This window comes from Chiloscyllium plagiosum, unplaced genomic scaffold (assembly GCF_037043375.1).
Source record: "Chiloscyllium plagiosum isolate Xiang-an unplaced genomic scaffold, Cpla_swu_hap1 HiC_scaffold_5, whole genome shotgun sequence".
In the NCBI taxonomy this organism is placed as follows: Eukaryota; Metazoa; Chordata; class Chondrichthyes; order Orectolobiformes; family Hemiscylliidae; genus Chiloscyllium; species Chiloscyllium plagiosum.
This window is the reverse complement of record NW_028270143.1, coordinates 120,668,030-120,686,083: the sequence shown is the minus strand read 5'-3', so window position 1 is coordinate 120,686,083 and position 18,054 is coordinate 120,668,030. Positions and strand designations below refer to the sequence as shown.

The window sequence follows — 18,054 nt, the reverse complement described above, 5'->3', positions numbered from 1 at the left end:
CTATCCAAGGCCCTAAAGGAGCCTTCCACATCCATCAAAGTTTTACCTGCACATCCACTAATATCATTTATTGTATCCGTTGCTCCCGATGCAGTCTCCTCTACATTGGGGAGACTGGGCGCCTCCTAGCAGAGCACTTTAGGGAACATCTCTGGAACACCTGCACCAATCAACCACACCGCCCCGTGGCCCAACATTTCAACTCCCCCTCCCACTCTGCCGAGGACATGGAGGTCCTGGGCCTCCTTCACTGCCGCTCCCTCACCACCAGACGCCTGGAGGAAGAACGCCTCATCTTCCGCCTCGGAACACTTCAACCCCAGGGCATCAATGTGGACTTCAACAGCTTCCTCATTTCCCCTTCCCCCATCTCATCCTAGTTTCAAACTTCCAGCTCAGCACTGTCCCCATGACTTGTCCGGACTTGTCTGACCTGCCTATCTCCTTTTCCACCTATCCACTCTACCCTCTCCTCCCTGACCTATCACCATCATCCCCTCCCCCACTCACCTATTTACTCTATGCTACTTTCTCCCCACCCCCACCCTCCTCTAGCTTATCTCTCCACGCTTCAGGCTCACTGCCTTTATTCCTGATGAAGGGCTTTTGCCCGAAACGTCGATTTCGCTGCTCCTTGGATGCTGCCTGAACTGCTGTGCTCTTCCAGCGCCACTAATCCAGAATCTGGTTTCCAGTATCTGCAGTCATTGTTTTTACCTAAGACCAACCAGAGACAAGGAATACTATAGTGAGTAACTTACCTTCTGACTCCCCAAAGCGTATCCACTGTTGATAAGGCACAAGTCAGTGGTGTGATGGAAATCACCCCATTTGCCTGGATTAGTGCAGCTTCAACAACACTCAAGATGCTTGACACCATCCAGGACAAAGCAGCCCACTCGATTGGCACCACATCCACAAGTATCCACTCCTTCCTCCACTGATACTCAGTAGCCGCAGTTTGTCGTATCTACAAGATGCATTGCAAAAATCCTTAGTTAGCATCTTCCAAACCCACAATCATTTCCATCTACAAAGGCAAGGTCAGCATATATATGGGAACACTACCATGTATAACTTCTCCTCCAAGCCATTCACCATCCTGACTTGGAAATATATCGCTGTTCTTTGCTATTGCTTGGTCCAAATCCTGGAAATTCCTCCCTAAGAGCATTGTGGGTCTACCTACAGGACATGGACTGCAGCGGTTCAAGAAGAGAGCTCACCACCACCTTCTCAAGGGCAACTAGGGATGGGCAATAAATGCTGGCCCAGCCAGTGATGTCCATGTTCCACAAGTGAAAATGTTAACAAATAAGGTGCCCTGTTCCCACTTTTTCCCCATACCCTTTGATCCCTTTAACTTTAAAAACTATGTCGATATCCTTCTTGAAAACATTCAATGCTTTGGCCTCAAACGCTTCCTGTGTTGGAAAATTCCGTCTCAGGCTCACCATCTGAGTGAAGAAATTTCTCATCTCAGTCCTAAGTGGCCAACCTGTAACCTTAGACTGTGACGCCTGGTTCCGGACTTACTCCAGTTATTTTTCTACATTTTCCTACATTTCCTACATTTTTCCTTGCTAATCTTGATAGAATTTTATTGGATTTTGAGATGTTCCTCATTTTTTTAAACTCAGTGTATAAAATTAAAGCGCATGGGATTGGGGGTAATGTATTGACGTGGATATAGAACTGGCTTGCAGACAGGAAGCAAAGGGTAAGATAAAAGGAGTCATTTTCTAAGTGGCAACTACCCACCAGTGGGGTACCACAGAGACCAGTGCTTGGAAGCCAGCTTTTTACAGTATTCAGGGGAACCTTGATCATCTGAACAAGATGGGCGGGCAATATTTCGTTCGGATAATTGATTATTCGGTTAATCGATCCAATGCCTTTCCTCTGGGGCTTGGAGTTTGTTATTAAGTCTGCTTCCTGTTCAGACTAAGCAGCAGCAGACCACGCTTGAGTCTTGACCCGCGCCCCCTGCCCGCACCCAAACCACGTCTAACCCCGCCCGCTCCCCAAACACTGTCCAACCCTTCCCTTGCCTGCTCCCCCAAACACTATCCAACACTGCCCACCGCCTACCCCCAACCCGGTCCAACTGCGTCCACACCCGCTCCCCAAACCCCATCCAAACCTGCCCCCAAACCCCGTCCAACCCTGCCCCCGCCTGCTCCCCAAACCCCGTCCAACCCCGCCAGCCCCCAAATCCTGTCAACACTGACCCAACCCCGTCCAACACCGTCCTCGCTACTAAAACCGCCTCCCACCTGCCCCAACCCCATTCAACCCAACGCCCCAACCCCATCCAAACCCACCCCATCCAACATCCCCTCCCAAACCCCGTCCAACACTGTCCCCACGCCCCCAACCCCGTCCAACACTGTCCCCCCACCCACTCCCCACCCCCCATCCATCACTGCACCCCACCCACAAACCCTGTTCAACACTGCACCCCGCCTGCCCCCAACAACACCCCCCTCCCGCACGATCCTCGTCTGCCTCCACCCCCACCCCTGCGTGCCCCTGACCCCTCTCTGGGGCAGAACTGGACACCAACAACAAGACACACACACACACCGCAACGTTTTTGACAGGTTCCAACTTTGCCCTGTACAAGACAATGTTGGAGAGAATATCTGGGGAAGCGGGGTTTAGGGTACATGCTTGTGTAGAACTCCAGGGAAAGTGTGGGGAGAGAGAGAGAGAGAGAGAGAGACGGTGCTTGCAGTTCTATCAGTCCAGGACTGTTTTCGGCAGCACTTTTAATCACTGTAAACAAAAGACGCGATTGGTGTTGGACACACGTCTTTGATGTAATGTTTCATTCGGGACCTTGAGGTCTCCTTCGGGTAATCCAATTTCAGATAATTGGTACTTGGATAATCCATATTCCTCTGTATAGTAATGATTTAGACGCAGGTACTAAATGTAATTTCTCTAAGTTTGCAGATGATACAAAGTTGGATGGAAGAGTAAGCTATGAGGAGCATGCAGAGATGCTTCAGTGTGATTTGGACAAGTTGAGTCAGTGGGCAAATATTATAATTAATATTATTATTTAATTGCAACACATGCACCAAAATATGCAGAATAATGAGGGAATTATGCAATGGTAGAACCAGTATTGTCAAACTGTAAGATCTCCTTTAATTTGTTGTTCTTACCTTGATTTGACTTCAGATTGTTGCAGTATAACTAGCTGTGTGAAGACAAATTAAAAGCTACTTCGAAGCCTTGTTGCATTTAAAATATTTTGAGTAAGTAAGTATTGGAATTTGCTAATCAGTTACTGAGAAAAGCTCTGAACATTAGCTTGAATGCTATGAGAAGAAAAAAAAACTAGCAGACTTTCCTAACAACTTTACTGGTATCAAATCATTATAATAAAAGGTTGCTGGAGCAGGCTCAAGGGGCTGCATTGACTGTTCCTCCTAGTTATTATTTTCTGAAGATTTAAGTGAAGTTGCACTTTAGCATTTCAGTCAAGTGAAACAAAGCAATGAATACTTGAACTTGACGGACACCTGGAAGTACTCAGGGATGCCCTCACAAGAACTGGGTACAATGCCCAACTCATCGACCACCAGTTCTGACGTGCCACAGCAAGAAACTGTAATGACCTCCTCAGGAGACAGACAAATGCTGCAATCGACAGGGTACCCTTCGTCGTTCAGTATTTCCCAGGAGCTGAAAAACTATGCCATGTTCTTTGTGACCTGCAACACATTATCAATGAGGATGAGCACCTCACCAAGACCCCACACCTCCAATTTAAACAACCGCCAAACCTCAAACAGATCATTGTTCGTAGCAAGCTGTCTGGCTCTCAGGACAACTCCATACAACCCTGTCATGGCAGGTGCTGCAAGACGTGTCAGATTGTGGACATAGATACCACTATTACGCGTGGGGACACCTCCTACCTTGTACATGGCAGGTACTCATGTGACTCAGCCAACGTTGTCTATCTTATACGTTGCAGGCAAGGATGCCCTGAGGCATGGTATATTGGGGAAACCGAGCAAAGGCTATGACAACGGATGAGTGGGCACCGCACAACAATCAACAGATAGTTGGGGAACACTTCAGTGGTCCAGGACATTTGACCTCGGACCTCGGGTGACCATCCTCCAAGGTGGACTTCAGGACAGGCAGCAGCGAAAAGTGGCCGAGCAGAGGCTGATAGCTAAGTTCGGTACCCATAGGGAGGGCCTCAACCGGGACCTTGGGTTCATGTCACATTACAGGTGACCACCATTGCACTACACACACACACAGGCACTCCTATACATACATACATACGGTTACACATATACGCAGATGCGCACACAGACACCCACACACACCCTTACAGACACACACATTCCCACACTCACACATGTACCCCCTCACAGACTGAAGACACTCTGCACTCACTACACATATACACTTTCTCACACTCACGACCCACAACCCAGATAGACAGACACACACACACAGACAAAGACCCACATGTACACATATATTTTGTGGGGTGAATTTGTACTTGCAGGGTTACATTGTACTTTGCTCAAAACTGCATGCATTCATGTAGAACTCTGAGCTCAAAAACTACATGAATTAATGTAAAACTCCTTTATCTGACTTTTTAGATTAGAATCAATCTAAACATCATGGCATAGACAGAGAACACAGGGGGCTAACACCTTCAACATATTGTCTAGCTATCACCATTTTTAAAAAAGGTTTTGTGATTTACACATGAAAGAAGTGAAACAATCATGGCATTCAAACAGATGAAAGACTTAACAGACAATCAGTTTTTCAGTGTATAATTTCAGTTACATCACACTGTAAATTTTTGCTATAAATTCTGTGTGTTAGGGTTGAGCCCTCCACCATCACCTGATGAAGGAGCGACGCTCTGAAAGCTAGTGTGCTTCCAATTAAACCTGTTGGACTATAACCTGGTGTTGTGTGATTTTTAACTTTGTACACCCCAGTCCAGCACCGACATCTTCAAATCATGAATACTTGAACTAGGTTGTTTTAGACTAGTTTCTGGATCAGTGGTGCTGGAAGAGCACAGCAATTCAGGCAGCATCCGACGAGCAGCAAAATCGACGTTTCGGGCAAAAGCCCTTCATCAGGAATAAAGGCAGAGAGCCTGAAGCGTGGAGAGATAAGCTAGAGAAGGGTGGGGGTGGGGAGAAAGTAGCATAGAGTAAATAGGTGAGTGGGGGAGGAGATGAAGGTGATAGGTCAGGGAGGAGAGGGTGGAGTGGATAGGTGGAAAAGGAGATAGGCAGGTCGGACAAGTCCGGACAGGTCAAGGGGACAGTGCGGGCTGGAAGTCTGAAACTAGGATGAGGTGGGGGAAGGGGAAATGAGGAAGCTGTTGAAGTCCACATTGATGCCCTGGGGTTGAAGTGTTCCAAGGCGGAAGATGAGGTGTTCTTCCTCCAGGCGTCTGGTGGAGAGGGAGCAGCGGTGAAGGAGGCCCAGGACCTCCATGTCCTCGGCAGAGTGGGAGGGGGAGTTGAAATGTTGGGCCACGGGGCGGTTTGGTTGATTGGTGCAGGTGTCTCGGAGATGTTCCCTAAAGCGCTCTGCTAGGAGGCGCACAGTCTCCCCAATGTAGAGGAGCTCTGCTAGGAGACGCCCAGTCTCCCCAATGTAGAGGAGTCTCCCCCTCCCACTCTGCCGAGGACATGGAGGTCCTGGGCCTCCTTCACCGCCACTCCCTCACCACCAGACTGGAGGAAGAACGCCTCATCTTCCGCCTCGGAACACTTCAACCCCAGGGCATCAATGTGGACTTCAACAGCTTCCTCATTTCCCCTTCCCCCACCTCATCCTAGTTTCAAACTTCCAGCCCGCACTGTCCCCTTGACCTGTCCGGACTTGTCCGACCTGCCTAGCTCCTTTTCCACCTATCCACTCCACCCTCTCCTCCCTGACCTATCACCTTCATCTCCTCCCCCACTCACCTATTTACTCTATGCTACTTTCTCCCCACCCCCACCCTCCTCTAGCTTATCTCTCCACGCTTCAGGCTCTCTGCCTTTATTCCTGATGAAGGGTTTTTGCCCGAAACGTCGATTTTGCTGCTCGTCGGATGCTGCCTGAATTGCTGTGCTCTTCCAGCACCACTGATCCAGAATCTGGTTTCCAGCATCTGCAGTCATTGTTTTTACCCTGTTTTAGACTAGTTGTTAAACATTTTTATATTTTGCATCTCTTAGCGCTTCACAGGAAATCAAATTGCCAAGATTAACAAGAAGAACCCTGAAGATTACAAGAAAACTGAGGTAAATGTGAGAAACTTGTTGTAAGGCACAAAGACGGTTTTTTGATAGTGGTGAAACGCTTGCTTTTTCACACAGAGGGTGGTTCATGTATGGAATGAGCTGCCAGAGGAAGTGGTGGAGGCTGGTACAATTACAATATTTAAAAGGCATGTGGATAGGCATATGAATAGGGAGGGTTAGACTGATATGGGGCTAGATTTATTTGGGATATCTGGTTGGCATGGTCGAATTGGATTCGAGTCTGTTTCCGTGCTGTACGTGTCTATGACTGTATGTCTCAAAAAGAACACAAAAGCATATGGCATTTTAAAAAAATGTTAAAATAAAGAGTAAAACAATTTTCAAACTGTTTTCCAGAAATATACTCTACCGATATGCAGTCCCAAAGAAATATCACTTCTATGTCAACTCTTCAATTTCTTGTTTAACTGACCCTTTCCAGTTCTCCTCTGTCAACTCTTCAATTTCTTGTTTAACTGACCCTTTCCAGTTCTCCTCCTTGAACGGCTTTTGCCCGAAACGTCGATTTTGCCTGTCCTCGGATGCTGCCTGAACTGCTGTGCTCTTCCAGCACCACTGATCCAGATCCTTGAACTGCTGACTCCTCTTCTAACTCTGCTGTTCTGAACTGCTTCACTTCTACCAACTTGAAAACTTATACAAAAACTCTCACAGCTTGGTGATTTCAGAAACTAAAACTATTCTGCTGGTGAGACTGTTCTCCTGAATTGAACCCCTGACAAAACTAAATTAAGCTGCTGGCCTATGGTCTGTTTTTTCTGTACGTCAAAAATTTCAAAAGTATAACCATTTCATTGATTATAATAATGTGTAGCCTGCTTGGTACTTAACTGAATCACTTGTTTTAATGACAGGTCACAGTCCCAAAATACATTTTGACCTCTTTAAAAGAAAAAGCTACTTTCAAAGAACTGAAACTAAAATCTCCGTGCTGTTGTTTTTAAAATCGATTTTCCCAAATGATAACAGGTGTATTGTAAATATTTAATCATATTTCTTAAAAACTTTAAATTAAAAAAAGCAAATTCTAGCAGAGGAGTAGAGTTGTTGCAACTGTCCAAGATTTCGGTGAGACCACATCTGGTGTCCTGTGTACAGTTGTAGTCCCTGTATGAGAGGAAGGATTGGAAGCAGTTCAGGGAAGGATCATTAGGTTAGGAGGAATGAACTGGTTTACGTGCTAGAGTTTAGAAGAATGAAAGGAGATCTAATTAAGGTATATAAGATGCTAAAGGGGATTGACAAAGTAGATGTAGAGAGGAAGATTCCCCTCGTGGGGTAATCTAGAATGAGGAATCTTAATTTTAGGCTAAGGGAAGGCACATTTCAAAGGAGGAATTACTTCTCTCAAAAGGTTGTGAATCTGTGGAATTCATTACCCCAGAGTGCAGCTGATGCTGGGTCATTGATTAAAGTTAAGGAGGAGATAGATGTATTTTTTAACTAGTAATGGGTTAAAAGGTTATGGAAAGGGGTCAGGAAAGTGGAGTTGTATTAAATGGCTCAAGATGCTGAAAAGCCTATTCCTGCTCCTGATTATGTTATTGTGTAGACTGTGAATCAGTTGAAAAGCTAAATAGCATTTTACAACTTTTCAATAATAACTGGACATAATAGGCCAAGCTAAGCTGTTTCACATTGTCTAGTGGAGCTCTTTGCGTGTTTATCATCAACGTTTTGTTTGCTGATCTATCAGACAAATATCTTCATACAGTGCAGCTCAATGGGGACAGTTATGTACAAATCCTGGAGGATTGCTTTACATCTGAATTACAGGGCATTGATTTCTGGGATAAGTAAACAAAAATTGAGTAGAAAAGCTAATTGTAGACTTAGCAATCTTACCATTAACATCTACAAATTGAAGATAGTTATTATTGAAGGTAGTTATTATTTTTGTTCAGCACAGAAAGTTAACCCTCACTCATATCTGGTCATTGCAGTGTTCACTTTATTTTCTTATTTCTATTCTACCTGTGCTCCCTTGATTGATTGCGATCTGAGTAAATGACGCTAACAAACTGGTTTGTGTATTTTATTAGTGCATAAACACTAACATATCTTACTTTCTCTGACTGTAGAGAATCTCTCTTGTCAGTAGTTTTGTTGCTTCCCTATTTCTTGGAGACTATGCTGCAATTGATTATAGTGATGGTAAGTTTACTTTATTACTGATATGTTGTTTCAAGTTATTTATTCCTTGCGCTCCCTCTTTTTGATAGTAAGAATTAGTTTAGGTGATCACATTTAAACAATTTTAAAACAGGATAAGGTCATTTGGACCTATAAGCATGTCCCGTTTTGTTTGAAATTAGCCTATCCTTTATTGATCATGTCATAATGTACATTTTTAATAGGTCAGAGCTGCATATAATACAAATGCTACGCCATTCCTTCGGGAATTTTCAAGGAATATTATGAGCAATTTGAAATGATCTGGATGCCCTGATGATTTGACTCTACACCTTTGAATTCCAAAGCCAGTTTAATTAGACTTTAGACATTAATTTGTGCCACTGGCCAGAATGGTATGGGGATGATGGAGGTTTTGGCTGCTGTTCGGAAACTCAGTGGGAGTCCTGCATTGCTTTTGTACCACTGAACCACTTGACTGGCCCTAAGTGGGTTTTTTCCCATTGTCAAGTACCCTAGGGTGGAGGCCTCAGAAGCAGCATTGTGGTCAATCATTGCTTTTTATTGAGTGATAAGTGTTAGTAAGGAAACTGGGGGAACTTCTCTCGCTTCTTCAAAGAGTGGTGTAGCATTTTAGATTAGATTACATTACAGTGTGGAAACAGGCCCTTCGGCCCAACAAGTCCACACCGACCCGCCGAAGCGCAACCCACCTATACCCCTATATATACCCCTTACCTAACACTACGGGCAATTTAGCATGGCTAATTCATCTGACCTGCACATCTTTGGACTGTGGGAGGAAATCAGAGCACCCGGAGGAAACCCACACAGACATGGGGAGAACGTGCAAACTCCACACAGTCAGTCGGGAATTGAACCCGGGTCTCTGGCGCTGTGATATATCCTTAGGAACATGAAATCAGAGTATCAGTTTAACACCTCATTCAGATGATATCCATAAAAATCTGGCATTCTTTTTGTATTTTACTATAGTGTCAATATAAATTATGTGTTCAAATCTTTGGAGTGAAGCTTCAGACATTCCCTCAATTACAAGGCCAGGAGTGTGGATATTTGCTAATGATTCATCAGTAAATGATTCCATTAAAAGAGTGAGAGTGTCAACATTTGTGAGGTCGCGATAAGTCAGAGGCTGTTTCTTCAGGCTGGTGAGCCTAGAGGTAGATTTCTTATGCTAAGCATTCAACAGCTGGCAATTTAGGCTGAAAAGGGTGACACTGGAAAGGGACACTGGAAAAGCATCTGAGGATTCATCACATTCCTGATAGAGTCATAGAGATGTACAACATGGAAACAGACCCTTTGGTCCAACCCATCCATTCCGACCAGATATCCCAACCCAATCTAGTCCCACCTGCCAGCACCCGGCCCATATCCCTCCAAACCTTTCCTATTCATATACCCATCCAAATGTCTCTTAAATGTTGCAATTGTACCAGCCTCCACCACATCCTCTGGCAGCTCATTCCATACATATACTACCCTCTGCATGGAAAATTGCCCCTTAGGTCTCTTTTATATCTTTCCCCACTCACCCTAAACTTATGCCCTCTAATTCTGGACTCCTTGACCCCAGGGAAAAGGCCTTGTCTATTTATCTTATCCATGCCCCTCATAATTTTGTAAACCTCTATAAGGTCACCCCTCAGTCTCCGACGCTCCAGGGAAAACAGTCCCAGCCTGTTCAGTCTCTCCCTGTAGCTCAGATCCCCCAACCCTGACAATATCCTTGTAAATCTTTTCTGAACCCTTTCAAGTTTAACATCTTTCCGTTAGGAAGGAGACCAGAATTGCTTGCAATATTCCAACAGTGTCCTAACCAATGTCCTGTACAGCAGCAACATGACCTCCCAACTCCTGTACTACAAGGTCTCTTTGTTCAGCAACACTCCCTAGGACCTTACCATTAAGTGTATAAGTCCTGCTAAGATTTGCTTTCCCAAAATGCAGCACCTCGCATTTATCTGAATTAAACTCCATCTGCCACTTCTCATCCCATTGTCCCATCTGGTCAAGATCCTGTTGTAATCTGAGATAACCCTCTTCACTTTCACTACACCTCCAATTTTGGTGTCATCTGCAAACTTACTAACTGTACCTCTTATACTTGCATCCAAATCATTTATGTAAATGATCAAACGTAGAGGACCCAGCTCTGATCCTTGTGGCACTCCACTGGTCACAGGCCTCCAATCTGAAAAACAACTCTCCACCACCACCCTCTGTCTTCTACCTTTGAGCCAGTTCTGTATCCAAATGGCTAGTTCTCCCTGTATTCCATGAGATCTAACCTTGCGAATCAGTCTCCCATGGGGAACTTTGTTGAATGCCTTACTGAAGTCCATAGAGATCACATCTACTTCTCTGCCCTCATCAATCTTCTTTGTTACTTCTTCAAAAAGCTCAATCAAGTTTGAGAGACATGATTTCCCACGCACAAAGCCATGTTGACTATCCCTAATCAGTCCTTGCCTTTCCAAATACATGTACATCCTGTCCCTCAGGATTCCCTCCAACAACTTGCCCACCACTGAAGTCAGGCTCACCGGTCTATAGTTCCCTGGCTTGTCTTTACCACCCTTCTTAAACAGTGACACCACGTTTGTCAACCTCCAGTCTTCCGGCACCTCACCTGTGACTATCGATGATACAAATATCTCAACAAGAGGCCCAGCAATCACTTCTCTAGCTTCCCATAGAGTTTTCGGGTACACCTGATCAGGTCCTGGGGATTTATCCACTTTAAACCATTTCAAGACATCCAGCACTTCCTCCTCTGTAATCTGGACATTTGCAAGATGTCACCATCTATTTCCCTACATTCTATATCTTCCATATCCTTTTCCACAGTAAATACTGGTGCAAAATATTCATTTAGTATCTCCCCCATTTTCTGTGGCTCTACACAAAGGCCGCCTTGCTGATCTTTGAGGGGCTCAATTCCTCCCTAGTTACCCTTTTGTCCTCAATATATTTGTCAAAACCCTATGGAATCTCCTTAATTTTATTTGCCAAAGCTATCTCATGTCCCCGTTTTGCCCTCCTGATTTCCCTCTTAAGTATACTTCTACTTTCTTTATACTCTTCTAAGGATTCCCTCGATCTATCCTGTCTATACCTGGCATATGCTTCCTTCTTTTTCTTAACCAAACCCTCAATTTCTTTAATCATCCAGCATTCCCTATACCTACCAGCCTTCCCTTTCACCCTGACGAGAATATACTTTCTCTGGATTCTTGTTATCTCATTTCTGAAGGCTTCCCATTTTCCAGCCGTCCCTTTACCTGCGAACATCTGCCTCCAATCAGCTTTTGAAAGTTCTTGCCTAATACTGTCAAAATTTGCCTTTCTCCAATTTAGAACTTCAACTTTTAGATCTGGTCTATCCTTTTCCATCACTATTTTAAAACAAATAGAATTATGGTCGCTGGCCCCAAAGTGCTCCCTCACTGACACCTCAGTCACCTGCCCTGCCTCATTTCCCAAGAGTAGGTCTAGTTTTGCACCTTCTCTAGTCGGTACATCCACATACTGAATCAGACAATTGTCTTGTACACACTTAAGAAATTCCTCTCCATCTAAATCTTTAATTGATGGGCTTATGCCTGCAACAGTGACTCTCCTGCTCCTCAGATGCTACCCTGACCTGCTGTTCTTTTCCAGTATCACCCTTTTCAACTCTGATTTTCCAGCATTTGCAGTCCTTACTTTCTCCTTCCAGCTGGCAATTTAAGACTGAGAAATTCTCCATCCAAATACTCTAGGTGAACACTCTGTCTCTGAGTATATTTAGAGCTGAGAAGGACAGATTTTCGGACTCCAAGGGAGATATACAATATGATGATAGAGCAAGAAAGTATATTGAAGATCATGTTTTTGAATGGGAATGCAGAGTTGAGTGGCCAAATGGCTTACACTTATTACTTATTGTTTTTAGGCTCATCTCTCCCTAACTAACTTGAAATATTTATCACATCTTTGCTACATTCCTCTAGGTTCTGGTATGAATTTGATGGATATCCATGCACATGAGTGGTCACAGCAGTGCCTTGATGCCTGTGCACCAGATCTGAAGGAGAAGCTTGGTGTTCCACTGCCATCTCATTCTATACTGGTATAAAATTAATGAGAATCTTAATTTTTGTTCTACACATCATGATACCTCAAAAACAGTCGACTATTCTTTAGTAACTGGTATAGGTTAACAGAAGTATTGCCAACTCTTAGAAAACAGCCAGATGGAAAGGCGAAGTCATCTAAGCTGCTGCTCATTAGTAAAATAAACATAGAAGATATGAAAATAATGATATTTACAATCATTAACGAAGGGTTTCCAATCTGGGGTAAATTCGAAAGGTAGAAGTAAATAGATTAAATTAACAATTCTGTTTTACACAAAATAGATTTTGTTGGAATACCAGGATATCAGGGAAAGTTACTGAAGCAAATACTGGATGTGAGTTTGAGGCAAATACATGTTTTTCTTGAGTAAGAAGATTGATAGAGCTGGTAAGGTGGCTGACATGAGGGTTAGGCAACCTATTAGCATTATTAAAGCAGAGAAGTGACTGAGGGAATAAAAATAGGCATTAAGTAATCATCAAGAGAGGGAAAGAAAGAAGGAGCAATAACAATATTGATTGTGGAGAACATTACAGTGATGGAGAGAGAGCATGTCCTGGAGGATAAAGATTGGAATTAAAAAATAATAACCATCCCATGATATTGTTCACTAAGTTCTATACATCATAAGCTTGTCCAAAAAATATAGAGGAACAGATTTTTGATTAGATTAGATTACTTACAGTGTGGAAACAGGCCCTTCGGCCCAACAAGTCCACACCGACCCGCCGAAGCGCAACCCACCCATACCCCTACATTTACCCCTTTTAACCTAACACTATGGGCAATTTAGCATGGCCAATTCACCTAACCCGCACATCTTTGTGACTGTGGGAGGAAACCGGAGCACCCGGAGGAAACCCACGCAGACACGGGGAGAATGTGCAAACTCCACACAGTCAGTCGCCTGAGTCGGGAATTGAACCCGGGTCTCTGGCGCTGTGAGGCAGCAGTGCTAACCACTGTGCCACCGTGCCGCCTAAAAGCAATTGTGAAGCAATTCCAGAAATGTTCAAGAAATATACAGAAAAACCACATTTCTTTTAAGTTGTTCATCTTGAACGCATCAAGATAAGGTGAAACCTTCACCAAATTGTGTCTAATAGTGTAGAATAAGGTGACTTTCTTACAATGCCTTTTGATCATTGACAATTTTACAATGTTGTCAGGTGCAGAATGATAGAAAATCTTCAGATCAGATTTCACGTTCAGTTGAAAAACACTTAAAAGTCTTGATATTTGAATAATAATCTGGGTTTTTCAAGTTATTTCACTGAGAAAAACATCATCATTGCAGCGGTTTCAGTGGGATAGATGTGTAAGGATTTTGGCAGATGAGCAGGCTTATGTCACGTGTCAGATCTTGGCCATAGTGAGCTCGATGGCAAGGCTCTTAGACCGAAGTGGGTAGTCTTCACAGGAAATGGCAGTGTGTGGTGATTATTCGTCTATCAGGAGAGTCCAGTAGTTTCATAGTGGGTAAAGTGATCACTATGGAAGGGAGATTGGTGTGTTTGGTGACCATTGTGCACAGATTGATGGAAAGTTCAGGAATTTATATGCATGACTTAATGATTTAATGCATCACCTCGAAGCAATACATATGGCCTTCCAAAGTGATTTTTTTTCAAACATATTGCTTCAAACCCTCTGGCGTTGAGCCAACTTTAAAAGTTGCCATGTTTAAAGACTATCCTTTGGACAACTTTTCATCTGTTGAAAAATCTTTCCCCAGTATCTGAGCAATAATAAAAGAATCTTTTTTTCCCCTTCAGTCAGGCCTCTATTAACCTTTTTTTTGTCATAGCTTCATGCAGAAAGAACATAAGTTCTAACAACCATTTGTTTGTTTTCTTTAGGGTCCAGTTTCTCCATACTATGTAAAACGCTTTGGATTCAATTCTGAGTGTAAGGTCATTGCTTTTACAGGTGACAATCCAGGTAAGTTTATAGGATAATGATGGCATTGTGGTAATATCACTATACTAGTAATCCAGAGGCTCAAGCTAATGCACTGGGGACACTGGTTCATATCCCACCATGGCAACTGTTGGACTTTTAGTTCAATTAATAAAATCTGGAATTGAAAGCTGGCTATAATTAAAGCTTATAAAAACCTATCTAGTTCAATAATGCCCTTTAGGGAACGAAATACGCTGCTATAATCTCGTCTGGCCGTCATGTAACTCTAGATCCATCGTAATGTGGTTGACTCTCAACTGTCTTTTGAAACAGTCATGAAAAGCAACTCAATTCAATGTCATTTACGGTTAAACATCAAATGCTGTCTCTATCATCAGGGCCCATTTACCATGAGAGAACAAAGATGATAAAAAGTATTGACTGCCATTTAACAAGAGTCATACAGACTTATAGCTTGGAAACAGACCCTTCAGCCCAACTTGTCCATGCTTGCCAGGTTTCCCAAACTGAAGTAGTCCCGTTTGCCTGCTTTTGGCCCTTATCCCTCTAAACCATTTTGATCCATGTATGTATCTAAATGCCTTTTAAATGTTGTATTTTTACTCGCCTCTACCAGTTCCTCTGGCAGTTTGTTCTATATACATATCATCATTTGTGTGAAATGTTGCCCCTCAAGTCCCTTCTAAACCTTTCTCCTCTGACCTTAAACCAATGTCCTCTAGCTTTGGACCCCCCCTACCCTAGGGAAAATACTTTTGCTATTCACCTTATCTATGCCCCTCATGATTTTATAAACCTCTGTAAGGTCACTCCTCAGCCTCCAATGCTCCGTGGTAAAAAGTCCTCGCCCATCCAGTGTCTCCTTGTAACTCAAACCCTCCAGCCTCCTTTAAATCTTTTCTGCACCCTTTCTTCACTATCCTGTCCAACCAAGAACCATTGAAATCCTTGTGATATGCTCCCACAATGCTTCTAAGTGTGGAATATTAATTCAGCCAGCGCTGATGAAGGGATGGCACAGTGTGCAATCTAGGATGATGTACAATTTGAAGGTTTCTTGTTTTTCCTGGTTGAAATTGCAGAACCAGGAGGTGTGTTAGAGTCAGGTTGATGAGTAACTGGAGTAAGTATACATGATAGTCACAGTACGTCAGTGATGGAGTGGATAGGTAATAGGTTTTATTGTAGGCACGCTGATCAAATGAACTGCTCTTTCCCATACATTGCTTGATCTTTCTTTTATTCTTGCACAGTAATGAAATCTGAAATAAAAAAGAGAAAATCTTTTCAGTATAAAGATAGCAGGTCCACCAGTGCTTCTAGAGAAAATAGTTTGTTAAATGTAAACAATGGAAACATTAACTTGCCTTTTTAATTATAGATGGTGTGTAATCTGTATTTCCGCTATTTTAATTTTCTGTTCAGAGGTTCAGCATTTGTAATTTTTGTTTTTCATTTTAATAGTGAAATACTCTCAATTTTTAAGTCTTAAATACTCAGATCCTTTCATCTTTAAAGCTAAAGTGCTCTACCATTCTAAGAACTTTCTTACATTCTGAAATGTTAAGCATGTGATGATGAATAATTTTGGATACTTAATTTAAAAATAAAGTATGGTTACACACATTCTGTGGACTATTGAAAAATGAGAATCTGTTATATTAACTTGTCCAAGGTTTTGAACAATAAGATGACATGTTAAATATATGGTATTTCTTCTATCTTACAGCATCACTGGCAGGAATGAGACTTCACCAGGGGGATATAGCAGTGAGTATATTTATATTGTTGAGCACCTTGTATTTGTGTTTTGTTAATTAATAAAGATTCAATTTAAAACAGTTAAGAAAAGTTGCCTGCTCTTAAAAATTACCCTTTATTCTCTAAATTAAAACTGATGATTAGTTAGACAATAAAATTCTTGAAATCCATGATTAGAAAGTGACAAGGGAGAAAGTAGTATAATTACTTATTTATAACTTTTTTTGGTTTCTTAATGACCAACATTTTTTAAGCCCCTTTGCACACAAAGGTACTGATCCCTAGTTGAGAGATAATTGAATATTCCTTTGGAGATCTGTCAGTAACACTAACAATTGCTGACTGTATGATAAAAAAAAAATGGTGTAGGGTGTACGTTTGCTTGCTGAGCTGTAGGTTTGATATCCAGACGTTTTGTTACCTGGCTAGGTAACATCATCAGTGACGACCTCCAAGTGAAGCGAAGCTGTTGTCTCCTGCTTTCTATTTATATCTTTCTCCTGGATGGGGTTCCTGGGGTTTGTGGTGATGTCATTTCCTGTTCCTTTTCTGAAAACGAACAGGAAATGACATCACCACAAACCCCAGGAACCCCATCCAGGAGAAAGATATAAATAGAAAGCAGTAGACAACAGCTTCGCTTCACTTGGAGGTCGCCACTGATGATATTAATGTTATCTAGCCAGGTAATGAAATGTCTGGAAATCAAACCTACAGCGCAGTGAGCAAACCTACACCCTAAATCTCAACCTGAGCTACAAACCTTACAAAATAAAAGAAACAAAAAAAACAAAAAAACAATGGTGTAGGTGGGGTAGTGATGGTGGTGCTTCTTGTTTCCAGTAATACCTTTGATAGGATTCCAGTAGGGGAAAAAATAAAATCTAGTTAGGGAAATAAATAGACATTCCTTCATATCTGTGAGGGTTCCATTCTTGAAAACCCCTCTGAATGATGTATTTAGCGAGTGAGGAGCTCATTAAAAATAGTGTTGAAAATAGGTTAAAAATCTTGGTTACTCCATTTTTGCCCACGAATGTTGATTTTTCTTGTTAATTATTTTTTGGCAAATTTGTGATTTTGTAGATACAGAGGATTTACTGTAAATTGTAATTCTGTGGAAATAATCTACAATGGATATGCAGCTTGAACCAACAGTCTGGTGGCACACAAAATTGCCAGTTCTAAATTTTACTAGTGGCTCTCAAAGTGGAAAAACAATCTAAATGGTCTGGATTTAGGAATCAGAAACATGGTGGCTAAATTTACAGATGACACAAGGCACAAAATGGAGTGTGAGTAACTCCCAAGATGGAGGCAGAGTAGGGCCTCTGAGTCTGGGCTTGTCTGCTTTTTTATTTAGTTTCATTTTTTGGCCTTTTTTTTCCCCATCTTGTACTTATCTCCTGTGAAGAGACTTGTGGAAGATTGTGGTACAATGGCAGCAGAGGAGTTCGCAGAAGGGAAAACATGGGACCTGGTGGAGGTGACGTTAGCGAGATGGGCTCACCGGTGAAAGATGGCGCCTGATAACAGTGACTTGAATGTTGGCTGGATCCAGCATTGGCAGCGGCAAAGTGGTGGTGTCAAAATGGGCATCATGCGAAGTTGGAGGAGAAGGCAGTATCTTCAGTTGACATCAGAATTGGAGGTGTTGGGCTTCAGCTGCAGCGATGTGGTTTGGCAAATTTGGCACTCCTGGAATGGACTGTGGTGTGGGGCGTTGTTGATTTCAGAGCCTATTTTGGAGACCCCTCCCAACGGAACACAA

The 18,054-nt window shown here is 42.7% G+C and overlaps 1 protein-coding gene across 4 annotated transcripts in view; it reads left to right on the top strand.

Moving 5' to 3' along the window:
• xylb (xylulokinase homolog (H. influenzae)) overlaps positions 1–18,054 on the top strand; it is a 296,035-nt gene that overhangs the window by 34,358 nt on the left and 243,623 nt on the right. For all 4 annotated transcript variants that reach the window (XM_043690787.2, XM_087987599.1, XM_087987601.1 and 1 more), the window contains exons 7-11: positions 6,234–6,299; positions 8,402–8,474; positions 12,473–12,591; positions 14,459–14,540; positions 16,252–16,292. In XM_043690787.2, coding sequence (XP_043546722.2) covers positions 6,234–6,299; positions 8,402–8,474; positions 12,473–12,591; positions 14,459–14,540; positions 16,252–16,292 — 381 coding nt within the window. The remainder of the gene's footprint in view (positions 1–6,233; positions 6,300–8,401; positions 8,475–12,472; positions 12,592–14,458; positions 14,541–16,251; positions 16,293–18,054) is intronic.